At 50.3% G+C, this 27,690-nt stretch overlaps 2 protein-coding genes across 5 annotated transcripts in view; one reads left to right on the top strand and one right to left on the bottom strand.

Annotated features, from left to right (window-relative positions):
- Positions 1-23,234, top strand: part of ANO10 (anoctamin 10) — a 209,954-nt gene extending 186,720 nt beyond the window's left edge. For 2 of the 3 annotated variants that reach the window (XM_033402071.2, XM_033402068.2), the window contains one exon: positions 22,860-23,234. In XM_033402071.2, coding sequence (XP_033257962.1) covers positions 22,860-22,928 — 69 coding nt within the window. In that variant the 3' untranslated portion in view covers positions 22,929-23,234. The remainder of the gene's footprint in view (positions 1-22,859) is intronic. The other variant, XM_033402069.2, reaches the window with a different exon arrangement.
- LOC125960316 (uncharacterized) lies at positions 10,423-22,190 on the bottom strand. Of its 2 annotated transcripts, XM_049693662.1 has the most exons (6): positions 22,062-22,190; positions 21,365-21,530; positions 20,900-21,046; positions 19,718-19,816; positions 19,280-19,392; positions 10,423-17,934 (listed from the first exon to the last, which is right to left on the bottom strand). In XM_049693662.1, exons 1-6 carry the CDS (start codon positions 22,082-22,084, stop codon positions 17,838-17,840), a joined length of 645 nt encoding a protein of 214 aa, XP_049549619.1. In that variant the 5' UTR covers positions 22,085-22,190; the 3' UTR covers positions 10,423-17,837. The 2 variants fall into 2 exon arrangements, 1 of the variants encoding a protein (XP_049549619.1); XR_007469886.1 differs by lacking the exons at positions 21,365-21,530; positions 22,062-22,190 and having other exon boundaries at positions 10,423-19,816; positions 19,911-21,220.
- Positions 23,235-27,690: the final 4,456 nt, after the last annotated feature.

The raw sequence follows: 27,690 nt of genomic DNA, 5'->3' as shown, positions 1-27,690 counted from the left end.
CACAAAGATGGGGGTGAATTTTTTTCACAATATATTTTTTTAGTGCTTGATTCTTTTCAACTAGGTACGTGCATTTTAAAAATAGAAATATCTTTTAAAGTCGTTCGGAAGGATTCATTTGAGAGAGAGGTTGAGTAATCAGGAGAGGAGAGAGAGAAGTGACCCCCTCCCGCCTCTCTGGCCAGGACCCCTTGACCCTTGATTATGCCATTGACCAGAGCTTTATGAAATCAAGCATATTTTTACTTCAGATGAAATTTGGCGACGTTCCGTCTTAACCATCCCCTATATCTATTGCTGGAGAACAAACGACCCCAGAACAAACATTCACCCCCTCACAGTGTCTGTATCTGCACGTGGCTCCTGGGTGCCTCTCGAGGCTGTAATCAAGGAGTCGGCCAGGGCTGCAGGCATCAGGGCTGACTGGGGGGACACCCCTCCCCAGCTCACAGCCTCTGGGCAGGGACATCAGTTCCTCAGCACGTGGGCTGCTCACACCGGGCAGCCGACTCCCGTCAAGAGCCAGCAAGCGAGAGAGGGAGCCCCCAGGACGGAAGCCGCAGCCTCTTTGTAACCTCATCTCGGAAGCGACGTCCCCTCACTGTGCCGTGCTCTGTTGTCTAGAAGTGAGTCACTGGGTCCAGCCCACAATCTGGGAGAGGGGCTTCCGCAGGGAGAAGGAGGGCATTACTGGGGGCCCTCTTAGAGGCTGCCCACCACCTGTCCCCCAGTTCAGCTCAGTGGAACGCTTGCTGATATGCTTCTGTTCTATCGCAGTTCATCAAAATCATGTCTGCCGTGAACACAAGGGAAGCCGTGCGTTCATCACTATCTGCTTTTCCTCAGAATAACCAGTTGTTCTTTTATCATTCTTTAGTAATGCTTTAGGGACTCCCAGCTGTTTTATACTTTGTGGATTCCATCAACTTGATAAAATTTGGGAAGTTTGATAAAATAGGAAATGACCGTCACTTCACCCTTCAAAATCATTAGGGAACATTTTCCTATACTACGTAAGAAAAAGGCCTTGTTTTTAGGAAGTATATACTGATGTAACTAGGGGCAAAGGGGTGTGTTGTCTGCCACTTACTCTCAAATGAGTAAGAAAAAAATAATATAAAGAGAATGATAAACAGGGAAAAATGGAAGCAGTTGGTAAATCTGAGTAAGCGTATTTAAGATCCTTACACTATGCTTGCAAATTTTCTGTCAGTTTGAAATAATAGCAAAATTTAAAGTTTGGAAAAAAAATTCTCAGGCCCCTCCGCAGACCTGCTAAATGAAAAGTGGGAACTCCTCTTATGAAAGATCCTCAGATACATTCTGATTACTGATCATCAAGGTTTGGGTCTCACTGCCTGAGAGCCCATCTCACTCTGCTCTTAAAGCTGCTGCGTAGGGATTTCCCCGGTGGCGCAGTGGTTAAGCATCGCCTGCCAATGCAGGGGACACAGGTTCGATCCCTGGTCTGGGAAGATGCCACATGCCATAGAACAACTAAGCCCATGCGCCACAACTACCGAGGCTGTGCTCTAGCCCGCGAACCGCAACTACTGAGCCCGTGTGCCACGACTACTAAAGCCTGTGCGCTCTAGGGCCCATGTGCTGCAACTACTGAGCCCACGTGCTGCAACTACTGAATCCCGTGTGCCTAGAGCCCGTGCTCCGCAACAAGAGAAGCCACTGCAATGAGAAGCCTGTGCACCGCAAGGAAGAGTAGCCCCCGCTCACCGCAACTAAAGAAAGCCTGCGCGCAGCAATGAAGACCCAACGCAGCCAAAAACAGCTGCTGCGTAGAGCATCTGAAATCGCCAAGTGGACTTTTGCGTCTTTGGTAGAGGAGGTCGTCCACGGGCTGGTGTTCATCCCCTCACCAGCACCCTTGGCTCTCCTTCAGCGGTAGAATTGGCTCTCTGAGGGACGGGGATTTCGATGGCACAGGGGACTCTAATTTTGAAGCCTAGGGAAGAAAGGAGCCCCCTGGGATGTGTTCGTGGTCGCTGTGAAGGGTAGATGCAGTTGGTCTCAGCACAGAGCTGTGCATCCGCCCCAGCCTGCCTCTTGGGCTCCCCCACAATTCTGGGCCACATCTTGATCAGCCCCGTACAGGGGCCCTGGCTGAGCTTATCTAGTGAGTGACCCTGTCCTGGGGAGCCCACCGTTCGGTAGGGAAGCCACAGGCAGCCCAGGGGGAGCACAGGGTGGGGCCTGGCAGCCTTCCTGTGGCAGGCCAGGGAGGCTTCGTGGGAGGTGTGACACATGAGTGGCTTTGAAGAGCAGCAGGAATTCACAGGTGCATGTAAAGCCGTGGGACCCTGAGACTAGTCACCTGCTGCCAGGTCCCTGTGCTGGTCCCGGGGGTCGGGAGTGAGTGCCAAGCACGGCCTGCTGCCCCGCCCTCGGGGCTGAGGGCGGTAGGGAGGGGACTAGAGAACCAGGAGAAGAGGCCCGCGAGGTGGGTTCAAGGGCCAGTCCGGTGTGCCAACCTGGCCGGAAGCCCAGGGGTCTCCCACTCTCTCCCGGGGGCTGCAAGCTCTTCACAGCATGAAGCATGCTTAGCTCAGTAGTAGATGCCACCAGAGGGGTCAGTGGGGCTCTGCTTCCCGGGGGACGGACAGCAGTCCCTGGAGGGCGGGAGCTCCAGCGCTGTGGGGTGAGCTTGAGTTTGCACCTGAGGAGGGCCTTGCTTGGAAAGAGCCGTCATCTCATTGCGTTGAGGCCTTTGGGCCCTGACTCACCTGCTGGTTTGTGTTGTTCCATTGCCCTCGGGCACGTTTTCCTCTGTGGTCCCGGTTACTCCCTTCCAGCCCAGGACACGTGGCTGCTGGGCTGCGTGCGCCTGGGGAGTGGCTGGCTTTTCTGGCCCGCCCGAGGGAGCCTCGATACCGGTGCCAGTTCCTTTTGGAAAATAGGAGCGGTGGGGCTTTGTCCCTGAGCTTATGTTATTAATCATTATGGATGCTATTCTCGTCCCTTCCAATGGTTGTCATGCCCTCTTAATTAAACCTGTATGAGTAAGAGCATTTATCTGTGTGGCTTGCCACGTACTTACCTGGAATGCTTGGTTCAAAGGGTAAAAGAATATACATGCCCACAACCTGGAACAACTGCATAACTGTTTGGTGCAAGCTTGTTTGTTTGACTTGTCCAAAACAACTTACGGAAACACTGGTTTGCTTCCCCCTCCTAGAGCTGTGTCACTTAACTGTGAATCAGCTGTGGGCTTTGCTAGGTGACTCAGAATCACTTCACCCAAACCTGGCCGCGTGCTCCTGAAACATCTATCCCATCTCCTCTTAACAGAATGACTTGCAGGTCGTACAGGGTAACAGGCAAAAATCATCTGTAGTTTATGACTTTTACCAAGGGATTCCCTGTTAGCAAACAGCTTCTCTCTTATGCTTTCTGCTCTTCTTGGCTTCATGCAACAAAACAGCATTAATGGTGGAGGAAGAACTGAACAGTTGAAGACATGGTTAATTCAACACCTACTGGAAGGATCAGCTTGTGTTTCTAAATAACAGAGCAAGGAGGTTGAGTTCTGACCAACTCGAAACACTGTGACTTTTGGTTAGAGCCTTTGTCAGAACCCAAGTATGAGGCTCAAGCAGGGTTGTGCTGGCTGACAGCTTAACCTGAATGGTGACTGGGATCCGTTTTTCCAAAGGTTGGACTAAAGAGAACACTGATCACGTGGGCTAGATGCTGTCTTTCTAGAACTTTCCAGTCTCTGAAAAGTGTGTCATGGAATCAGAGAAGGAAGCCATTGCTGCTCTCAAAGCATAAACTACAGGCACGTTTTAGACTTAGAAGCGGCGAGTAGAAGCAGGTGGAATTGGAATGAAGCTTCTTTGCTGAGGTGATTTTAGGAGCCTCACGACGTGCGTTTTACTGCTGCTTCCCGTTAAGTACACTCTTCTGAATGTGCCTTGTAGATAGAGCTACAATATTTTAGCCCTAGCTTTTACTGTCTTTCTGAATTCACAATTTTCTTTTCAGTAACGCACCTGAATTTTGGTAATACTGGCCTCACCTAGAGAACCAAGAACATCTTCTAAATTCACCCACATGTGTTTTGGGCCTAAGAAAAATCAGAACTTTTCTGTTTCCATTGGGTGAACAAAGTATGACCCTGTGATATTACATCCAGAATAATAAATTTGCTTTTACTATATTTCCATTATTTTGGAAAGAACCGCAGAGATCCTTGGGACTGTGGTCAGAAACAGAGACGAGCTCATGCACCTGCACTGTGGTCTCGCAGCGCCTCGCTCTGACCCACTTCCCTCCCATCCGGGCATCCTGGGAGCATTGCCCTTCAAGGCCGAGAGGGGCACGTGTGTAATGCACTAGGCAGTCAACCCATGATTGATTCCATAATTAGTTTCAGCGAAATTCTGTAATCACTGCAATTCTGAAGATCCCGTCTCAGCCCATCTAACACCGCACACGCCACAGGCCAAGTCTCGCCAAAGCACTCGCACACCCAGGAGAAGCCCACTGTGGTTTGAGCAGGCTGTACTTGGGGTGGGGGGTGTCAGCCACAAATGCTCCGATTTCTTCATGCAGGCTCTGGGCTCTGATCACACTGGGATCTCGGATTCTTTGCTCTCGAAGACCTAGAGTACACGTCTGCAAAGAATTCATTTCTACTTCACAGACGAAGCTGTGCTGCTGTCCTCACGCAGGTGTTTCTGTTGTGCACACACGTCGTTATGGCCTGTTCCTCTAAGAAACGTTAGCATCCAGTGTCAGATGTCAGTATAAAAGGGGAAGTGGGAAACCCACAGATATTTCCCCTGCGGTTCGGTGCTATGGGGACTCCGGACAGATTTCAATGGCCTGTTGTCACCAACTGGGACAGCATTGTGTCACTTCAGTTCTAGATGTCAGAAACAACTGACTGGCTGCCCGGGTGTGTGCAGGGCCCTGTGATGGAGCAGTGAGGAGTGGGCCGGGCCAGTGCCATCAGCCTGTGTGGCTGTCGGCACTGGGCACAGGGCCTGCCACTCACCCAGGAGGGATGCAGGTGATGGGGAATTCAAGTGGAATGAAAGACGTAGGGGTGAAGCAGGAACTAATCCTACTTCATGAGGCTTAGAGGTGGGAATCAGTGGGAATTATCTGTTCTGAGCAAAAGGAAATCAAGAGGATGAAGGTTCGAGTCCCTGCCTAGCACTTAGGGTGTTTTTCTTGGAGAAAAAGATCATGCATGACCATCAGCTGTTCCTGGCTCCAACTTGACCCAGGCAGTGCCACTCGGCAGCCACGGGCACCCAGGTGGCCATTCCTACCCGCCACGGGACAGGACCCGCCGCCCCGGGGGTGGAGGGACATGTTCATCTCTTGGGCATGGAGGCGATAAAATCCCAGTCAATATTATGATTATTGGCTTGGTTTTGTCATAATGTTGACTTTGAGATATTAGATGACACGAATGGAGGACATAGATGTTTGTGTTTATCAAAGGGCCACACCCTGTTTAGGTGGGGAGAAAACCCAGCACTGCTGGGGACGATCCCAAGGGTGATGGGGAACTCCAGTGCTTTCTCTGCAGCCCGAAGTCGTGCCTGCATTTTACAAGGGCTGACGGGTGAGGCGTTTCTGCAGGCGGGAGCCCCCTCTGCAGGGAGCAAGGGCCCAAGTGCCTGCACAGGCAGGTGCCCAGAAAGGGGTGCAGACACCGTGGGCACAGATGCAGCCACTCACACTCTCCTGCTGTCTTTTTCCTGGTGGTGACCATCAGTGTTTTCTTAGATTAGACGCTATTTCCCCTTGATATTAAGAAAAATGTTTATTTTAAATTAAAAAAATTGTTTTGGTTGAAACCCTGGTGTGGGCAGTGGACTATTTCCTACATTTCGTTTAGTGAACTGTTTACCTCAGCCTTTTATTTTTCTAAACTCTGGGTTTATCTTTCATGCCGCAGTGAAATTGCATCCCCTCGTACTCTGAGACTCGGGACTCACTGAAGGAGCCTTGGGGGGGTTCTTTGGAGCCTCCCCTTGTGGGTCGGTGCCTGTTATCCCTCTGTGTCGGTGCCTGTTCACATCCCGTCCCCCAGCCTGAGCCCTGAGCCCTGAGCCCTGAGCCCTGAGCCCTGGAGTGTTCTTGCCCATCAACTTAGGACACATTAAAGATGAGGCCTGACCAAGGTCATTGTCGCAGATTTGGCTGGTTACAGACCCCTCTGGGTCTCATCTCCCAATAACCCGGGTGACCTGTGTGCTACGCATGGGGCTTCCTGACCTCGACAAGCTCGTGCTGCAGGAGAACACTGCCCCCGTCCTTGGCTCCCAGACAGGAAGGGAGAGGTATGTTGCAGGCCCAGCACACCCTTGCTCGCAGGCCTCTGCCTGCATTCAGATCAAGAGGAGGCTGGTTCCTGAGCATGTGAGGCTGTGAAGTCTTGTCCAGGAAGCACTTCCTGCAGAACAGATGCCGCTGGTCATCTGGATGAGCTGAACAACTGGGTCAGTGTCCTGGTAGCATCAATGAATGGGTCAGTGTCATGGGCTGATGGTAACATATCAGATTGTCAACCTCTCTCTTCTGATAGACCGTCACCCAGGACCATATTGTAGCAGAACCTGGACAGAGGATTTCCTCCTGCATTTCAGTTTGCAAAATAACATCGCACCTAGAGATCTAGTTACTATACTGAGTGATGCCTTTGAAAAAGTAACTCAATTTTTAAAAGAAACTTAGTCATCAGTCCTCTGATGTGGGGGTAAACTGATCACTATACTATTTTTACATGAATACTTGATAAAATACGAAATGCTCTTTTCCCTTTCTTCCACAGAATTGGTGTCGCCTTTGTCTTTTCTGTCCTGCCATCTCGGGTCATCCCTGTCATGTCGCTCTTGCCTTTGTCACCTTCTTGTGTGGTCACAATGCACATTACATGATGTGATGTTCCAGAAGTATCCGTTGTGGTTTTTATATATATATGTGTATATATATATATATTTATATTATTTTTATTTCCTTATGATTAGTCATAGCTTGTTTTTGATCTTAGGGACACTGATTCTTTTTATTTCCAGTTACACTTCTCTCATACAAATTCCGTCTGCCTTCTGACCTGATCCTACACGGTGGGACCAACTGCTCTGGGCCCCGGAGTGGCCAGTGTTAAGGCACCGTCAGCCGAAGCCTGGCCTCGAGCCACTGCTCTATTGTCCCCCTTTGTGGATGTCCTCCAGAGCCCACAACTCTTCTTCTCCACTCTCATATCTGGATGTTTCCAGATTACATCCGTTCAACTCAGCTGCCTCTTAAGCAGCATCCGTTACCACTTTTCTCTCCTCATCTAGTAAAGGAGATGTCGCTGATCGTAACCTTCCTTGTTCTTGGATCATTCGTGAACATTTCTACTCCCTCTTTGCGTGTTTAGTAAATTGCACTGTGTTGCCAGGTTTAGGTTTGCTCATTCTCTACATTTCCCTCTGTTGGAGTTGCTCTCTTAAGCTCTTCACCCATCACTAGCTTTCTTTTCCATGTTTTAGCTGTTCAAGTGCTTGTGATTTTGCCACCTAACTTTCCCACCACATTTTCCACACTTTCTTGTTCTTTGCCTTTGGTTAGAAGCCTTTCTTTAAAACATACTCACACGGATTTCTGTTTATTTTTTAATTAACTCTTAAACTTCCTTTCCAGAATTTTAGGCAACTTTTAAAATCTTGCTTAAATTTGTGCTTAAAGGTCAGAATAGGGTAAACATGGTGTGTTCTAGAGCCAGGTTCCCTCGGTTTAGAGATTTAGCTGAAGCAGAAAAAAGTCTGAGCCAGGTGGGACAGGACAAGATTTCAGCCTCACCAAGAATTTCCAAAATACAGGCAGACCTTCACAGGATGGAAGTGTGGTCCATCCAAATCCGAATCTCACAGCACAGGTGAACCCAGTGGATAATGGGGTGATGTTATAATAGTCCCAAACCAGCACAGAGTCCGGACGCACCATCAGGCAAGAGCCAGGCAGCCGCAGGTCAGTAGCCTGGGCTCTGGAGCCACGTGGCCTGGGCTCAAACCTCCTCTGAGCTGTGTGACCTCGGGCAGGTTTCTCAACCTCCCTGTGCCTCAGTTTCATCTTTAAGTTGTTGATAATGGTGTGCCTCTCGTCGGGCGGTTACAAGGAGCAAATGAGTTAGTATATGTATAGTTTAGAACAGCGCCTAGTAGGTAATGTAAGTGGTGGTCACTGTAAATTAAGTTACATGCAGGTAATAGAATGTAGCAGACTTTAAAAGTTATATCAACAAAGCAAGCTTGGTTAGAAGTGCAGGAAATGGGGAGGGGGGAGGTCAGTAACCAAGACTCCCATGAAGCTGGCACAGAGGAACGTGTATGAAGCACAGGGACTCGGGGACGCTGCCTGAGCCCCACAGCCTGCAGGAAACAACCTGTAGGGAGTGTGTCCACCCCACGCTAAGGCCCGGGAGCCCAAGGAGGGGCTTGTTACACTTACCACTTAGTGATTTCATGTGGATTTTGGATAAATGGGAAGGATCCCATGTTAGGGTGCCCATAACTTGGAGAAAATATTAGCACCCACTGGTAGAGTATGAAAGGACAGCAGTGATGAGCAGCTCTGATGAGGGCTTTTCGCTCCTAATAATGTTTCCCAAACCCAGGGAGGTGGGTCAGCCTCTCCTCAGTTTTGCTTTGTCATCTTTTGTTAGTGCCTTGCAGCCACCTGTGCACCTTTGGGCCTGTAGCACTGGCAGATCTGTAATGATCTTAACAGCCCTGACTGGCTGTAGCTAAATCAGATGCGCAAGCCTCCCTGCTCCAGCAGCGTCAGCACAAGTGCACACCTGAGGGTGGTTGAGAAGCAAGCCTCTGGCTTCTGCAGGGCCCCTCACTCTCAACTGAAAGTAATTTGCATTCTCAAAATATCTGCGAAGTTTTCTTTTAAAGTGCCTTTAACTTTCGGAAATTTCAATCTGAAACCCAAATAATATGCGGAGAACACAGGCTCAAAAGGTGACGTTTCAAAAAATTTATTTATTAAACTACAGTTCATTTACAATACTGTGTTAGTTTCAGGTGTACAGCTTCAGATTCTTTTTTCAGTATAGGTTATTACAAGGTATTGAATATAGTTCCCTGTGCTATACAGTAGACCTTGTTGTTTACCCATCCTACATATAACAGTTTACACCTGCTAATCCCACACTCCCAGTCCTTCCCTCTCCCTTGGCAACCACCAGTCTGTTCTCTATGTCTGTGAGTCTGTTTCATAGATAAGTTCATTTGTGTCATATTTTAGATTCTACATATAAGTGGTATCACATGGTATATGTCTATTCTGATTTACTTAGTATGATAATCTCCAGGTCCATCCATGTTGCTGCAAATGACATTATTTCATTCTTTTTTTATGGCTGAGTAGTATTCCATTATATATATGCACCACATCTTCTTTATCCATTCATCTGTTGATGGACATTTAGGTTGCTTCCATGTCTTGGCTATTGTGAATAGTGCTGCTGTGAACATTGGGGTGCATGTGTCTTTTCCAGTTATGGTTTCCTCCAGATATATGCCCAGGAGTGGGACTGCTGGATCATATGGCATTTCTATTTTTAGTTTTTTAAGGAACCTCCATATTGTTTTCCCTAGTGGCTGTACCAATTTACATTCCCACCAGCAGCATAGGACGGTTCCGTCTTCTCCATACCCTCTCTAGCATTTATTATTTGCAGACTTTTTAATGATGGCCATTCTGACCAGTGTGAGGTGACACCTCATTGTAGTTTTTTAAATTAATTTATTTTTGGCTGTGTTGGGTCTTCATTGCTGCGCACGGGCTTTCTCTAGTTGCGGCAAGCAGGGGGCTACTCTTGGTTGTGATGCACGGGCTTCTCATTGCAGTGGCTTCTCTTTGTTGCAGAGTGCAGGCTCTAGGTACATGGGCTTCAGTAGTTGTGGTGCGCAGGCTCAGCAGTTGTGGCACATGGGCTTAGTTGCTCCGCGGCATGTGTGATCTTCCCGGACCAGGGCTTGAACCCATGTTGGCAGGCAGATTCTTAACCACTGTGCCACCAGGGAAGTCCCCTCATTGTAGTTTTGATTTGCATTTCTCTACTTATTAGCAATATGGAGGATCTTTTCATGTACCTGCTGGCCATCTGTATGTCTTCTTTGGAAAAATGTCTATTTAGGTCTTCTGCTCATTTTTGATTGGGTTGTTTGTTTTTTTGATACTGAGTTGCATGAGCTGTCTGTGTATTTTGGAAATTAAGCCCTTGTCAGTCACATTGCTTCATTTTGTTTATAGTTTCCTTTGCTGTGCAAAAGCTTATAAGTTTGATTAGATCCCTTTTTTTTTTAAATTTCTTTTGCCTTGGGAGACCTAAGAAAATTTTACTGCAATTTATGTCCGAGAATGTTCTGCCTATGTTCTCTTCTAGGAGCATTATGGTGTCATGTCTTATATTTAAGTCTTTAAGCCATTTCGAGTTTATTTTTGTGCGTAGTGTAAGGGTGTGTTCTAACTTTACTGACTTACATGTGGCTGTCCAGCTTTCCCAACACCACTTGCTGAAGAGGCTGTCTTTTCTCCCTTGTACAGTCTTGCCTCCTTTGTTGAAGATTAATTGACTACGTGTATGGGTTTACTTCTGGGTTCTCTATTATGTTCCATTGATGTTATGTGTCTGTTTTTGTGCCAGTATCACACTGTTTTAATTACTGTAGCTTTGTAGTGTTGTCTGAAGTCTGGGAGAGTTATGCCTCCATCTTTGTTTTTTCCCTCAGTTTTGCTTTGGCAATTCTGGGTCTTTTGTGGTTCCATATAAATTCTAGGATTATTTGTTCTAGTTCTGTGAAAAATGTCATGGGTAATTTGATAAAGATCACACTAAATCTGTAGATTGCTTTGGGTTGTGTGGCCGTTTTAACAATATTAATTTTTCCAATCCAGTAGCAGGGGATATTTTTCTATTTCTTTGTATTATCTTCAATTTCATTTATCAGTGTTTTACAGTTCCCAGCATATAGGTCTTTCACACCCTTGGTTAGGTTTATTCTAGATTTTTTTTTTTTGGCGGTGTGGGGGGGGGACACACTATTTTAAATGGAATTGTTTTTTACTTTCTACTTCTGATATTTCATTGTCAGTATAAAGAAATGCAACAGATTTCTGTATATTGTTCTTGTATCCTGCTGCCTTGCTGAATTAATTTATTAGTTCTAATAGTTTTTGTGTGGAGTCCCTAGGGTTTTCTATATAGAGCATCCTTTCACCTGCATACAATGACAATTTTACCTCTTCCCATTTTATTTCTTTTTCTTATCTGATTACTGTATTAAGACTTCCAATACTATGTCAAATAGAAGTGGTGAGAGTGGACGTCCTTGTCTCATTCCAGAATTTAGCAGGAAGCCTTTCAGCTTTTCACCATTGAGTATTATATTGGCTATGGATTTGTTGTAAATGGCTTTTATTATGTTGAGATATGTTCCCTCTGTACCCATTTTGGTGAGATTTTTTATCATGAATGGATGTTGAATTTTATCAAATGCTTTTTCTGCATCTATTGATGATCATGTGGTTTTTTACCTTTCTTTTGTTGATGTGGTGTATCACATTGGTCCATTTGTGTTTCGAACCATCTTTGTGACCCTGGAATGACTCCAACTTGATCATGGCATATGATCCTTCTTATGTGTCATTGGATTCTGTTTGCTAATATTTTGCTGAGGATTTTTGCATCTATATTCATCAGAGATATTGGCCTGTAATATTCTTTTTTGGTAGTATCTTTGGTTTTGACATCAGGGTGATGGTGGCTTCATAGAATGACTTTGGGAGTGTTCCCGCCTCTTCAGTCTTTTGGAAGAGTTTGAGAAGAATAGGTGTGAGTTCTTTGTATGTTTGGTAGAATTCCCCAGTGAAGCCATCCAGTTCTGGACTTCTGTTTGCAGGGTGTTTTTTAAATTACAAATTCTATTTCATTTCTAGCGATCAGTCTGTTCAAATTATCTGTTTCTTGATTCAGTGCTGGCAGACTGCATGTTTCAAGAAACTTGTCCACTTCTTCTAGGTTGTCTATTTTGTTGGCATATGATTTCTTACGGTTTTTTGAATTTCTGTGGTATCAGTTCTTATTTCTCCTCTTTCATTTCTTATTTTATTTATTTGGTTCCTCTCTTTTCTTTGTGGTGAGCCTTTCGTCTTCTCTTTTCTTCTTGATGATCCCTGGGGGCCAGAGTTTGTTGATTTTGTTTATCCTTTCAAAAAAACAGCTCTTGGTTTTTTATTGATTTTTTTCTATTTTTTTTCTCTCTTTTATTTCCTCTCTGATCTTTATTATTTCCTTCCTTCTGCTGACTTTAGGTTTTGTTTCTTCTTTTTCTAATTCTTTTAGGTTGTCTATTTGAGATTTTTCTTGTTTTTTTGAAGAAGGCCTGTATCACTATGAACTTCCCCTCTTAGGATTGTTTTTGCTGCATCCCATAGATTTTGTATGGTTGTGTTTTCATTGTCATTTGTCTCAAGGTATTTTTTAATTTTCTCTTTGATTTCATCACTGACCCATTGGTTTTTTAGTAGCATGTTGGTTAGTCTCCATGTAGTCATTTTCTTCTCATTTCTCTTTCTCTGGTTGATTTCTAGTTTCATGCCATTGTAGTCAGAGAAGATGCTTGAAATAATTTCTGTCCTTTTAAATTTGTTGAGGCTTGTTTTGTGCCCTAGTATGTAGTCCATCCTAGAGAATGTTCCATGTGCACTTGAAAACAATGTGTATTCTGGTTTTTTTAGACTGAGGTCCTGTAGATATTAATTAAGTCTAACTGTTCTATTGTGTCATTTAGAGTCTTTGTTTCCTTTTTGAGCCTGGAAGATCTGTCTACTGATGTCAGTGGAGTGTTAAAATCTCCTACTATTACTGTGTTCCCATCAATTTCTCCTTTTAATGTTTGTTAGTATTTGTTTTAATGTATTTATGTGCTCCTATATTGGATGCATTTATATTATATAATATTAATAACAAGAATATTATAATAAGTATAATATTCTCTTCTTGTATTGATCCTTTCATCATTTTATAGTGTCCTTCTTTGTCTTTCTTTATGGCCTTTGTTTCAAAGTTTATTTTGTCTGATATGGGTATTGCAACCCTCGCTTTGTTTCCATTTGCACGAAATATCTTTTTCCATCCCTTCATTTTTAATCTATGTGGATCTCTTGTAGGCAGCATGTTGTAGGTTCTTGTTTTATTATCCAATCTGTCACTCTATGTCTTTTGATTGGAGTGTTTAGTTCATAGACATTTAAGATAATTTATTGATAGGTATGTATTTATTGCCATTTTAAACCTTGTTTTCCAGTTGATTTTGTATTTCTTCTTTGTTCCTTCTTTTTGTTTTTCCTTTTGTGGTTTGATAATTTTCTTTTGTATTACACTTGAGTTCTTTTCTTATTGGTTTTTGTGAATCTATTGTATTTTTTTTAATTTAATTTTTTTATACAGCAGGTTCTTATTAGTCATCAATTTTATACACATCAGTGTATACATGTCAATCCCAATCGCCCAATTTATCACACCACCACCCCCACCCCCTGCCACTTTCCCCGCTTGGTGTCCATATGTTTGTTCTCTACATCTGTGTCTCAATTTCTGCCCTACAAACCAGTTCATCTGTACCATTTTTCTAGGTTCCACATATATGCGTTAATATATGATATTTGTTTTTCTCTTTCTGACTTACTTCACTCTGTATGACAGTCTCTGGATCCATCCACGTCTCAACAAATGACCCAATTTCGTTCCTTTTATGGCTGAGTAATATTCCACTGTATATATGCACCACATCTTCTTTATACATTTGTCTGTCGATGGGCATTTAGGTTGCTTCCATGACCTGGCTATTGTACTGGCTATTGTAAATAGTGCTGCATTGAACATTGGGATGCATGTGTCTTTTTGAATTATGGTTTTCTCTGGGTATATGCCCAGTAGTGGGATGGCTGGATCATATGGTAATTCATTTTTAGTTTTTTAAGGAACCTCCATACTGTTCTCCATAGTGGCTGTATCAATTTACATTCCCACCAACAGTGCAAGAGTGTTCCCTTTTCTCCACACTCTCTCCAGCATTTGTTGTTTGTAGATTTTCTGATGATGCCTATTCTAACCGGTGTGAAGTGATACCTCACTGTAGTTTTGATTTGCATTTCTCTAATAATTAGTGATGTTGAGCAGCTTTTCATGTGCTTCTTGGCCATCTGTATATCTTCTTTGGAGAAATGTCTATTTAGGTCTTCTGCCCATTTTTGGATTGGGTTGTTTGTTTTTTTAATAGTGAGCTGCATGAGCTGTTTATGTATTTTGGAGATTAATCCTTTGTCCATTGATTCGTTTGCAAATATTTTCTCCCATTCTGAGGGCTGTCTTTTTGTCTTGTTTATGGTTTCCTTTGCTGTGCAAAAGCTTTGAAGTTTCATTAGGTCCCATTTGTTTATTTTTGTTTTTATTTCCGTTACTCTAGAAGGTGGATCAAAAAAGATCTTGCTGTGATTTATGTCAGAGTGTTCTTCCTATGTTTTCCTCTAAGAGTTTTATAGTGTCTGGTCTTACATTTAGGTCTCTAATCCATTTTGAGGTTTTTTTTGTGTGTATGGTGTTAGGGAGTGTTCTAATTTCATTCTTTTACATGTAGCTGTCCAGTTTTCCCAGCACCACTTATTGAAGAGACTGTCTTTTCTCCATTGTGTATCCTTGCCTCCTTTGTCATAGATTAGTTGACCATAGGTGCTTGGGTTTATCTCTGGGCTTTCTATCTTGTTCCATTGATCTATGTTTCTGTTACCGTATGTTTTTAATTTGTGGTTACCCTGGTTTTCAAATATGGTAACCCATAACTATAACTGCTTGCTTTAGACTGATAGTCATGAAAGCTCTACACTCTAAAAGATGTACATTATCCTACTACCCTTCTCCACATTTTGATGTCCATTTTACATCTTCATGTTTATCCATTTGCTGTTCCTTGTAGTTGTAATCACACTCAGAAAATTTAAAAAAAAATTTTTTAATCTATGTACTGGCTTATTTAACTGACCTTCAATCCTTTTATATATCTGCCTTTCCTATTGTGATTTTCCCCTTTCTTATAGGTTCTTGCTTCATTTCTATTTGAAGAAGACCTTTCAATATTTCTTTTAGGATAGGGTTAGTATTGCTGTATTCTTTTAGTTTTTGATTGAGAAATTCTTTATCTCTTCTTTTAATCTAAATGATAATCTTGCTGGGTAGAGTATACTAGGTTGCAGAGTTTTCCCTTTCAGGACTTTGAATAGAGCTTGCTACTCCCTTCTGGCCTGCAATGTTTCTGTAGAGAAATCAGTTGATAGCCTTATGGGGGGGGGTTCCCTTGTAACTGACTCTTTTTCTCTTGCTGCCTTTAGAATCCTAACTTTTGCCATTTTAATTATATGTCTTGGTGTGGGACTCTCTGTACTTCTTGTCCCTGGATATGTTTCCTTCTTTAGGTTTGGAAAGTTTTCAGCCATAATTTCTTCAAATACATCTTGATCCACTTTTCCCTTTCTTCGCCTTCTGGAATTCCTATTATGTGTAGACTGGCACACTTTATATTATCCTATATGTCTCGTATGTTGCTTTCATTTTTTTCATTTGTCTTTCTGTCTGCTGTTCTGTTGGGTGACTTCTGTTATTCTTACAGATCACTTTTCGTTCTTCTGCATTAATTAGTTTGCTATTTATTGCCTTTAGCTCGGTTTTTATCTTGGCAATTGAGTTGTCTAATTTTGATTGTCTCTTTATGGTTTCCAGTTCCTTGTTACAGTGATCTCCATTTCTACTGATAGTCTTTCTTAATTCCTTCAGCATTTTTATTACCTCCTTTTTGAACTCAGCGGTCTGGTAGACTGGAGAGGTCTGTTTCATTGTTTTTTCTTTCGGGGACTTCTTTTTTTCTTTTAATTGGGAGTACTTCCTCTGCTTTGTCATTTTACTTTCATTTCTCTTACGCTAAGAATTTAGGAGAAACAGTTACGTACTGTGGTCTTGAAAGGCTGCTTTTATGTGGGAGCATCCCTTTGTAGACTGTGTAAGTCCAATATTTTTGATGCGAGGGCTACATTTGGTGTGGATGCCTGCCATGACTTTGCTCAGAGTGTGCTGGCCACTGTCCCCTTGATAAGGGGTGTGTTTGGTGCTGTGGTGACCAGAGCCTGCACTGGATATTGGGCGGGGCTTCCTCTTTGGTTGTCACAGCCCTGTCGGGGGTAGGGCTTGCTCCCCAGTTGTTGGAGTAAAAGCCCCCAGGTCTGGTTCTAAGCTGCAGTGTGAGGTAGGTGAGACTGGAGCACTCCCCCTGGAAAGGAGTTGCTGGGTGTTCCTCTGCAGGACCTGTTTGCTGGGACAGGCAACTCTGTGACACCACCCATCACCTGGTGTGCACACCCACAAAATCAGCCTACCCTCTACTGCCAGAGTGCGTGCGTCGGCTCTGCCTGCCTTCATCACGTGCACACTCACAAAGTGGGAGCTCCGGAAGCTGTGCCCGCTGCGAGCATGGTGTGAATGAGGCTTCCATGACGGACCCACGCTCTGTCCCCCACACACCCCCATTTGCGGCCTGGACCACATCCTAGGCCCTTCGGGCTATGTCCAAATAGCCAAACCAAGTCCTCTCCTCGAGTCTGTCCGCTGAAGCCCGAGTTTCAGCACCCAGGCACTGCGCACACCAGTAAGTGCGTGTCTTGGGCTGGGAAGTGTGGTGACGTGGCAGCAGTCAGTGTCGGTTCCTCTCTATCCTGCTTGTAAGCAAGCCAGTCTGTGCACACTCCTCTTGGGCAAATCCCAGGCTCCTGCAGCTACCTATCTGTCCTGGCTGAGCTCCCAGCCGGCGAAGGAGGTTCCCAGGGTAAGGAAACCATTCCTCTTTCATGGCTCCCTCCCAGGAGCACAGGTCCCACCTTGATTCCCCCGCCTTCTTCCCTTTAGTCTTACCAGGTTACATGGGGATCTTTCTTACAGCTTCAGTTGTATGAGATCTTCTGCCCGCTTCCAGTTGGTATTCACTGTCTGTTCTTTCAGGCGACTTCTCTTTTTCTTTTAATTGGGACTGCTTCCTCCACTTTTTCATTTAGCACTTTCAGTTGGTGTTCTATGAGAATTGTTCCAGTTGTAGATGTATTTTTGACGTATTTGTGGGGGGAGGTGAGCTCCACGTCCTTCTGCCCTGCCACCTTGATCTCCTCCTCCCAAAAGATGATTTAAGAAGTAGATATTTTCTTTAGGTTGAACTGACATTTGTCTTCCCCGGGATCAGCTCATGCAGTTAATGAACTCGTGGACACTGGCATCTCACTGGTTGGGTGAGCTGGGCCTGGCCACCAGGTCTGGGAGCTGGGTTTGGACCTTCTTGGAGGAGTCTTGGTTTCCAGCTGGGACCAAGATGATGATCTGGCAACTCTCCTGGTGGCCCTTGACTTTCCCCTGTCATCTTCTCGCCACCCAGCTCTACCTGCATACCACCTTCCCTTCGCCAGAACCACCCCTCAGGGCTTGGGGGGCTGAGATTCCTGTCTCCACTGGGTGACATCCTGAGGGGCTGGACCCAGGTCTGCACTGTTACCAGGGCAGGGAAACCATCTGGAACTCCACAATCCTGAAACTTCTGACACACAGCCCATGTTACGGTGTGTTTCCTATGACCCTATACGTGTGACGGGCACATTTATGGTCCAGAAAGTGACGCTGACTTCAAGAACATGAATGTGTCTCGTTTACGCACCCACGAGAAGGGAGGCTTTACCTGTCTGTGCTGTTCTCGATGAGGTTATCGGCTGAGCTGTCAGCTCTGGCTGCTGCTGTAGGCTTGGAGCTGGGCTTGGTTGCTCTTCCACAGGTATCTGTGGAGCACCGACTTGGTGCCGGAGCTTCTGCAGGCCCTGGGGGCAGTCAGGAGACCAGGTATTAGATGGGATAGAATGTTTAAAGCAGAAAAAAACACAAAGTTCACATAGACAATGAAAAACCAGATGGTCTGAGTGGAGTGCAGGAATTAAAATAAAGGGATGTGACGGTGACGGGAGACTCCTCTGGGGTAAGTGATTTGGGACGGCTTATCTGGGGGAAGACAGGCTGAGGAGCAAAGCTCAGTGGCAGGGCAGGCGAGGCAGATGGTGATGAGCCTGCGGGAAGGAGGAGCTAGACTGGAGGCAGCGGGGCTGTGAGAGAAAAGTGGAGGCTTGAGTGTTCATCTCGAGTCTTTGGGAAACCCCTGTAGTGGCATGTTCTGGTCCCGTTTTAAAACATGGCTTGGGCTGCGTTTGTACAAGCGTGGGAAAGTTTGGGAGGTGGTTTCGGTGCAGCAGGGGCGACAGCCCTAAGGTAGGAGTTGGGAGGAATGGGGTGTGCTTGGCAGGTGGAGTCGACAGGACCCGATGGGGAGGGGCAGAGAGTCATCCAGGGTGACGTCTGCAGTTTGGGTCCGAGTAGCCGGCTGGTAGTGGTCCCTGAGATGGGGGCGACTGGGAGAAAAGTTGGCCGGGGTGGGAGGTGAGGGATTCAGAGCGCTGGCCTGTTTGGGTGTCAGCAAATCTCACACTTCTACATTTTGTCAAATGGTAAAATGAACCAACCCCTCCAGAGGGAGAGGAGGTGGATGTAACTCCCCGCTGGTGCTGTCCCTGCACCTTGCTGCTCCTCCACCCACTGCTTGGGGTTGTCAGAGCCTGATGGCATCGCCAGGCCCAGGACAGATCTGGAATTTTTAACTGTTACTTCCGAACGTTTTCAGCCAGCCTGCTGCTTGTTTGAGGAACTTTCCTCTAGATCTAACAGACAAAAATTGTTTTTGTGAAAATGCGGTACTTCAAAAGGCCTGTTCTCTACTTCCCTTTTCACCTGAATTGCCAGACCCTTGCTTAATTTTGCCCTAAGTACATTACCTCAAACAAGTGACAGGATAGAGGAGACATGCTTGTGGTTGCCGGGGTGGATGGGGAGGGAGGGCACACATGTGCACGAGGGAAGCGCCCGCTCCTGCTGGCCCTGCCCACAGTGGGTGGGGCTTCCTTCCAGGCAGTGGTTCTCTACCCCAGCTGTGCGATAGAATCATCCAGGGGAGCTTTGCTAACCCCCAGGCCACACCCCAGCCCATTAAATCAGGACGGAGTGGGGCAGGGGAAGTAGGGATGGGTGATGGCAGTGCTGTCACCGGGACTGTGCACCTGAGGCTGGCGGGACTCAGGGACCCTGGTCCCCCAGGTGCTGTTGCTGAGCTGAACTGACCTGAGAACCCAGTTCATGTTTGAGCTGCTGTCGTGGGATGAGACGGCCTGGCCGCAGAGGCCCTCAGCCTGGCTCCAGCCGCTCAGCTCCACACTCAGAGAGACTAGAGTCCTCTAGCAAACAAACAGGAAGAGATGAATGCACAGGTTTGGCCTGTCCCCAGCCAAGACCTGCCCAGATAGAGTCCTTCTGGGCAGGTGGTTGTTGCTTTGGGGGAAGGAGTAATGGAATAGCTGCTAACAGATTGAAAATTGCGCAATACTGTAATCAACTGATTTCCTGAGCGATGTGAGTAGAAGGATCCCCAAACTGATTATGGGCTCAGCGAGGCAGAGTCTCTGCTGCGAGCCCGGGAGGATGAAGCCCCGTCTGAGGACTGCAGGTCTCAGAACACACTTCTGTACTTCTCCACAGGGAAGAAGGGATCTGGTTACTCACCGTTTCTCGGGTTAAGCTGCATGTCTGGCCAGCACGCGTAGTGATTCGGTTCCTGTTGCAGGCAGACCTCCGAGATACCCTGGGCTTGGTTCCAGGCCACTGCAATAAAGCGAGTCATGTGAATTTTTGGTTTTCCAACATATAGGAAAGTTATGCTTACACAGCATTATGTCTATAAAAACAGTGTACATACCTTAGTTAGAAACTAATGCTGTTTGAAAAATGGCACCAACAGAATTGCTCAACACAGGATTGCCACAAACCTTCAATTTGTAAAAAACTCAATTTCTGTGAAGCACAGTGAAGCAAGGTCCACCTGTATAACCATTGCTAATAATGATGCCAGAAATCAGTCTGTGCTTTTTAGAGAGTAATTTGGAGCGTGAGTGTTTTAATGAAGCATGAGTTGAGGAAAATTTCGTTCTCTCTTCATTCTGGTGCTTTTTATGGGGAAGAAGTCAGGACTTTTATCCTGCTTGTATTTTTAATAAGGTTTTGATCGAAGAATCCCCAAAGAAGCCAGTTTTTTCACCCCACCCTCCAGGCGGGGCAGCTAAAGAGAAGACGCCAAAGAACTGAGCTGCAGGAGGCAGCGTGAGGCCCTGAGGGGACGGCGCCTCCCCGCCAGAGCACACACGGTGGCCTGGATCTGCCCAGCATGGCCCGCGACGCCGGCTTGCGTGCTGGTGAAGGATGGCAGACAGCAAACCAGTGACTCCCCGCCCTGGGTTTGTCCACGGAGAAACTTCGAGGGCTTGCTGAAAGTTCAGAGAGTCCTGGGTCCCTCTACAAGCCAGCATGACGGCATCTTAGCATCTCGGGGAGGTACCAAGAGTCTGCATTTAACAAGGTCTCAGGACCCTTAAGTGACCACAGGACCAAATGATCACCAGGGTTCCTTCAGAGCAGCAATTTCGTGCTTCTGGAGTTAGTTCTGCCAATGCCCACCATTTCACCAGTAGGCGAGGATGTGGAAAGCTTCGCTGGGGCGGGGGGCAGTTGCATTACAAGTTACATGACCACACACTGAGGGGATCCAGACCCAAGAGCAGTGGGCAGCGGCCGGTTGACCCAGGAGAAGCTGTCTCGAGGCCAGATGGCATCTGACCCCATCTTTCAGGCAGGAGCCGAGCAGGCCTGCCCCCCATTTGTGCAGGAAAGGTTGCAGTGTCGCTCACTGACCTCAAATCCAGTTGAACTCTTCACCTCAGGCAGGCGGGCCGTTGCAGTTTGTTTCCTCTTGGCTGCTGGGTTTCTTCTTTGGGCTTTAGCTGCAGGTCTTAAGTTCTGGTCCTGCTCCCTGCCACTTCCCAGGGCCTCGGCACTGTGCTGAGGAAGGCCAGGTAGAGGTCATGGGGGCATAATAAGCCTTCCCGCCCCCCACGGGCCACGTTGCCTTTGGGGATCACAGAGCTCTGTGAGGCAGATCGAGCCCTGAGGGACCCAGCCATGGGACGGCTGGGGTGGGGGGGTGGAGTGGGGTTGGCTCGACCCAGAGGCCTGGGGGCCTGTCACTCTTCAGCTTCAGAAGCAGCCTTGCTCCAGGACAGGCGAGGAAAGGGCACGAGTGGAGACAGGAGCTCCTGTGTAGACTGCCTGAGGCATGAGGGGCGGGGGGGGGGGGGTGGTCCCTGCCCCGGTTCCTACCTTTGCTTCCAGCGGCGCAGTTAAGTGTAGATGAGCCTGTGATATCCAGGAACCTCTACCCTTAGGAGCTGCCCTCAGCAGGGCAGGCACTGCGGGTGGGCAGTCGTCCAAGCCCAGTGGGTTCTGAGTCTCTTCCCCGGCCTGGGCCAAGCCCCCAACCTGGGACCTGAAAGAAGAGGCATCTTCGAGAAGCTAGGTCACTTGGGGCTGGGTCATTCAGGGCAGAGGGCCCGTCAGATGGCTGCCCTCGGCCTCGCAAGGTCTGCGGGACGCTCTGGCCTGACGCCAAGGGGCTCCCCCCTCCGCAGCCACGCACGCAGGGTGGGCTGTTTGCAGCTCACAGGGAGCCTCGAAGGCTTGTGGAGGGCAAGTGTGGCTGGTAGATTCTGTGACAAACTAGGGAATGTCGTATCCTCATTTTGATGCTAGTTTAGTTAAATTTATGTCGCTTTTAGTTTCTTACGGTTACTTGTCAAATCAGGAAATAGATTCATCTTCTGTGCCTCACCCTCTTTCTGTCTCTCATAAATAGACATGTTTGAAGGTCTCGTAAGTATTAAATGACACCAGCTGCAAGAGTCTGAAGTGCATCTGGGGGGAAATACTACATTTTACATCAGTAGTTGACAGTCGAAGTGGGCTCGTGAGAGGACGGGAGACATGAGTAACAGAAAAGGTAGCAGAGGCAAAAACTAACCTCTGGGGGCATTCGGGTGGCATGGCCGTTCTGCTTCTCCAGGTTTGTGAACTAAATCACACCGTCTCCGCCGTCCTGTCAGGCTGAAGGTCGCATAAACCCCGCAGCTGAGGGGTGCCTGCTCTAGGCCTGCTCAGAGGCTGCGGGAAGAGCCCGTCCCCATTCGGCACCTCCCCCATCAGGAGCCGTCCCCCAGACCTAGGCAGGCCCCTCCCCAGCCCAGATGGACAGGGGCCAGCTGCCGGGAGCCCATCTCGGCACGGCCCTGCGGAAGGCAGAACAGGCTAGAAGAGAGGAGGACTGACCGGAGTAACGGGGGGCCTCCTGAGATGCTACAGGCCTAAAGGAGAGGGAGGGAAGCAGGTTGCAGCAGGAGGCAGAGGCGTTTGACTTGCAGTCTGTGAACCGGCCTCCTCTCCCCGAAAGCCGGCGGGAGTGTGCGCCGTGTCCAGCCCGTGTGGTGTTTGGGGCTCCCAAGAGGGGCAGCCAGGTACCCGGGCACCAGCAGCGTTTGTGCTCAGAGTCTTGTTTTCTCCCTAAGTAAATAGCTGTTATCAGAAATCTCCGTGTGTATTTTAAGCCAAATCCCAAAGGAGTTATTCATTGGTTCAGTACCCAGGGCAGAGCTCTATGCACGCTGTCCAGCACCCAGGGCACAGAGGCGGCCGGGGCCCCGGGCCTGGAGCAGCAGGACTCCCGCCGCCCCGGGGCCGTGATGCCGGAGCGGGGCCTGGGCCGCCCCTGAGGCGCCACCGCCCAGCCTCACGTGACTCAGCGTGTCCTGTGTTCTCTCAACAGCAGATGAAGCACGTGGCCGAGAACCTGAAAGAGGACTGGAGGGAAGGCGGGAAGGAGGAGGCGCCCTGAGGGCCGGTGGAGCCAGCGGGCGCCCTCCCCGCGCGGAGCCCTGCACGCACGCACGCACGCACGCACGCCGCCCGACCTTGCTCTGGAGCCGCCGCTGCCCAGCCTGGCACGTGGGCGAACCGCCAGCTCCCCGGGTTGCCCTCACGGTGACCGTCGGGTCGGCAGGCGGGGCGTCCAGCAAGGTGGCGTTGCCGACGCTCGACGACGCGAGGTGCCTCTCTCTGGCTCTGTCCTGCTCTATGTTCACAGACCCTTTATTCACGGAACAGAGGTCACCAAGCTATTAAAGGCCTCATGCCCGCCTGACGCCTCCTTCCGTGTGTGGATGGAGCAGCCCGTCTGCTCCGAGCTGGGTCGTGGAAGGGGGAGCCGCCAGGGCAGCCGAGGGCCGGGCCCGCCTCGAGGCTGGGCCGCTTCCAAGGCGTGCGGAAGCCCCAGGGGTCCTCGGGAGGTTCTGCTGCCGCTGGGCCTTCCCTGGGGGTGCGCGGCAGGGGCCGCTGGGCTACCTTCAGCACAGCCGGCCGGCTGGGCCACAACTGGGGGGGGCTGTCCCGGCTGTGCCCGCAGGGGTGCAGCTCCCTCGCCAGCACAGCAGCCCCCATCCCCCCGGAAACCGCCCTCCGGGCTCCTGGCTCTGGTCCAGCCCCGGGGACCACCCCGCTCGGGCCAGGCCTGGCTTCCTTTCCCACCAGCTGCTCAAAGTGCCCCAGACAACAGCCAGCCCCGCCCCACTGGGGCCCTCATAGCCAGGACACCGGGCCCATCTCGGGAAGGCCGGGAAGGGCGGGCAGGTCTAGACCCGTGTCCCTCGCTCCGAGCCCGGCCCCTCGGTTCCCTCCTTCACATCATGACTGGGGTGGCCACGGCAGGCCCGCTCCACGCATGTTTTTGGAAGCCCAGCTCTCCCGTCTGCTCCGCGTGGTTCAGCGGGTGCTGCCAGACTGTCGTCTTTGCCAGCATGGACGCCTGTGGTCAGCCTTGCCCTGCCCCCTTGGTTGAGGCCTTGCATGGCACAAGTACTCACTGGTGGTTCCGTGCTCGATGGACACTTTCTAGAGCATTCTTGTGTCTTAAAACACCAGGGAACGGTAGCCGCCACTCCAGTCCTGAGCCGCCAAGAGCTTCCCTGCAATTCCAGCCTGGGCGCCTGTGTTTGCTGGGAAAGGAGAAAGCTCAGGTGGGTCCTTGGACCCAGCTGTCTCCCCCAGATCGGGTTTTGGGGACCAGTCACATGAGTGCAGTTGGGTGTGAGGCGGTGGGTTCCGGGTGGACCCCATCAGCTCACCTCCCCACCCACGGGCTCACAGCTGCTCTCCAGGCTGGCCCTCCTCGCCCTGCGACAGTGCAGACCCCGGGCTCCCTGCACTCACGACTGTCTTTCCCAGAAGCCTCCCCCTGCCCTTCCTCAGTCTGACGCAGCAGAACCACGTCACTTACCCAGGACTAAGCCAGTCATGCTCGGGGGAAACGGGACCGGGTCAGCCTGGACGCAGGGACCCACCTCACTGGGGCGGGCTCCTGGGCCTCGGGGAGGAGGAGGATGGACGTGGGAGCCGGTCAGGTGGAGACAAGAGGGAGGCTGGCAGGAAGGAGATGCCACGTAGGCCCGCTAGGCCCCCGGAACTCCTCTTTGTGCCCCAGCGCTCGGAGTCGGTGGCGTCTGGCTCGTGGCAGGTGCCCAGGAGCAGGGGTGGAAGAAACCAAGGTGTCCTTCACTGCACGTCTCATAGTCCCTCGTCACCCTAACTGGCCTGAGGGAGACACCCAGGATGACACTGCCCACCGCCGCTCACTGGCCCCCGTGCGTGAGGATGCCCGGCAGCGCTCCCCCGGCCTGCTCCCGCCCCCGCCGCCCCGCTGCCCTGCTAGCCCTAGGGTCCTCGTGCCCCACCCCCAACTCAACTGCACTGCTCCCCACTTCTCCCAGACACCCCGAGGATTCCGGCCGCGGGAGAGCCCTCCTCTCGTCGTCCCTAGCCCGCCTTCCCCCGTGGAGTGGACAAGAGCTGCAGGCACTGCCTACCTGGAGCAGGTGAGGCAGGAGCCCAAGCCCGGGTAAGAAAAGGTGCATAAAGTGATGGCGCCAGCAGGAGGCTGAGGCAGCAGTGTCTCCAGACCGAGCAGGGAGCGGGCGGCCGGGAACCCGGTCTCCTGTGCACACAGCCCGCCCTGGTTCTCAGGGCGCGTGAGGCCTTGCCCACACCGCAGTGACCGCAGGTCTTTGGACCCAAGCCCGGTCACCAGACGGCTCTCGAGGAGCCGCTGCGTGGGCAGGTCCCCAGAGAAGAGCCTCAGCACCTGGGGAGAGCCGGAGACAGGTGATGCCCCCATTCCTGCACGAGCCCCATCCCGCTGGCCCTGCTGGGAGGGTCCCAGCGAGACGAGGCGTGTGCAGCCGCAGAGGTGGCCCTCACTGGGCGTGACGCTCTCTGGGGCAGAGCCAGGCCGCAGCGCCGCTCCTTGCCTGCCGTGGCCTCTCCCCTGACTACCACCCTCCCTCAAGCCATGAAATACAGACTGTCACTGCGTCCACAGATTGCCAGTGCGCCCTGGCCCAATTCACTTCTCAGCCCAACTATCCCCTCTCACGCCACCAGTATGACATTCAGTTCTGGGCCACTGACAGTCACTGGGCCTCCGGGGGCAGGGGCTGGGCCCGTGCCCCCCACACAGGCGCCCCCTTGCTCTCTATGGTCAGCCTGGTGGGCCTGCTGCAGGCGGGGGGGCAGGCAGTGGACCCTTCTCTCCCCGCTGGTGGCCACACTGACTCACTCCCCACCAGCGGCTCCAGAGCTCAGACGTGAGAACAAATCTTTATGCTGCTGACTTCTGGGAGGAAACTAGAAGCAAATGGTTAGGGATACCCAGCCCTACAGTGAAGCCGGAGGCCACTTCCCTCCCTGATATGCCCTCTGGGCCTCAGTTTCCTCCTATTGTCCCTATTTTATAGATGAGAAAACTGAGGCACAGGGGGCTTCGGGGAATTCACAGCAGCGTGGCCCACATCTGCCAGGACGGTGCTTGCAGCCTGTACCAGGCCCTCGGCCCCAGCTCTCTCTCAGCCCTGACCCTGGAGCTCCTGCCCTCCTTCCAGCAGGAAACTAGCAACAAGAAGATGGAAGACCAAAGGCCACAGAACAAGAACCCTGGGATCCAGACTCTTCCTGACCCAGTTTAACCCACGGCCCTGCAAGGACAGCCCCCGGCACCGGGCAAGCAGCAGGTAACGGCGAGCTTCTTGCCGGTCAGCCGAGTCCGAGGACTGCCCTCCGTGCCCCGCCCGAGGGTGGCCTGAAGAGAGGGGACCTGACAGAAGTGGAGCCACCAGCACCTTCCAGGGCCACCAGGGACTGGAGGAAAGACATGACCCCTCTGCCGGGGCAGCTGTGTCCTCAGGACTCTCCAGCCTGGGAGCACCCTTGCGTCACCACCACGAGGGGCCACAGCCTCTGCAGAGAAAGGAAGGCGCTTCCCCGCGTCCTGACAAGAGGCCCGTCTGTGGTCGCTGGTGTCTGTACAAGCAGGCACCCGGGAAGGCTATGGGACGCTCCTCCTCCCAGCCTCCTAAGAGTCAAAGTTAGGAGGTCTTGCGAGCTAGCTGGGGCCCCAGCCAAGCCCTGCACTGGGTGGGCAGTGAGGCTGGCATCAGCAAGTGGGCCTCAGAGAGTGGCCGCAGACCCCAAGAGAGAACCACCTGCACCCTGTTCACTGCAGATGCTCGGGTGCCACCACCCAGGCCTGAGGAACGGGGTTCTGGCAGCTTGGCCTGGGGCTCCACGTCTGTGAGGATGCCTGCAGTGGACGCTGCCACACGCTGCACGCTCTGGAGTGTGAGAACTGAGGGGAGCAGAGGCCCTGCCGGTTTCTCCCCAGGAGGGGCCGCAGAGCCAGCCTCCTCCCCTGCTGCCTCGTCACCACGTGCCAGGTGGGGGCCCCCACGGTCTGGCAGGGATCTGGAGCAGCAAGCACCTCCCTCGCACTGGATAGGCACCCCTGGGCCTGAACAGGACCTGGGGCAGAGGAGCAACGGGGCGCAGGACCAAAGAGACCTTCCAGTTCCAACACCCGGTGCTGGCATGCCCCACAACCCTTTGAAAGCCCCTGGGATACCTGGGCAGGTCAGAGGCAGAGCCGCCACCACTCAGGAGGGAGGGGACGCCAGGCTTCTTGCTAACTGGTCTGTGAGCCTCACGTGATCCACTAACGTAAAAGAGATACGATGGCATTTTCCCTTGAGCTTGTGGCACAGATCACGCAGATGACACGTGGCCTCCTCTCTGGACCTTTCTGGCTGCTGGTGAACTCCCTCGGGGGACGGGGAGAACGCGGCACAAAGCATCGGCATCACGTGGCTCCTTCCGCTACCCACTGTCTTCTCCTGTGCACAGCCGAGAGCACCGCGGCCCAGGCAGGAGGACACGGGAAGGGCACAGCCGGGTGAGCCCAGGTCTGCTGACCCCCGCCCCGCCAGGTGTCCAACAGGCCCAAGGTGTGAAGGCAGTCATCTGCTCAGGACCAGGAAAATCATCAAAGTGCCGAACAAAGGACCAGAGGGCAACTCAGTAGTGCAGACACAGATCCACGCTGCCCTTTACACAGCTGCCTGGCTCAAAAACAGGAAACAAATATGTTTCCACGCTAAGGGAGGCTAAGAGCCACTTACAGTGATCTCTGCCCCTCCCATCCCAGAACACAAGGCCGAACACTGGCACCGCAGATGGAGTCAGCTAAATAAACGGGGAGACCAAGCGAGGTACCAACA

The sequence above is a fragment of the Orcinus orca genome, chromosome 10, assembly GCF_937001465.1.
Source record: "Orcinus orca chromosome 10, mOrcOrc1.1, whole genome shotgun sequence".
In the NCBI taxonomy this organism is placed as follows: Eukaryota; Metazoa; Chordata; class Mammalia; order Artiodactyla; family Delphinidae; genus Orcinus; species Orcinus orca.
This window is presented reverse-complemented; position numbering and strand designations above follow the sequence as displayed.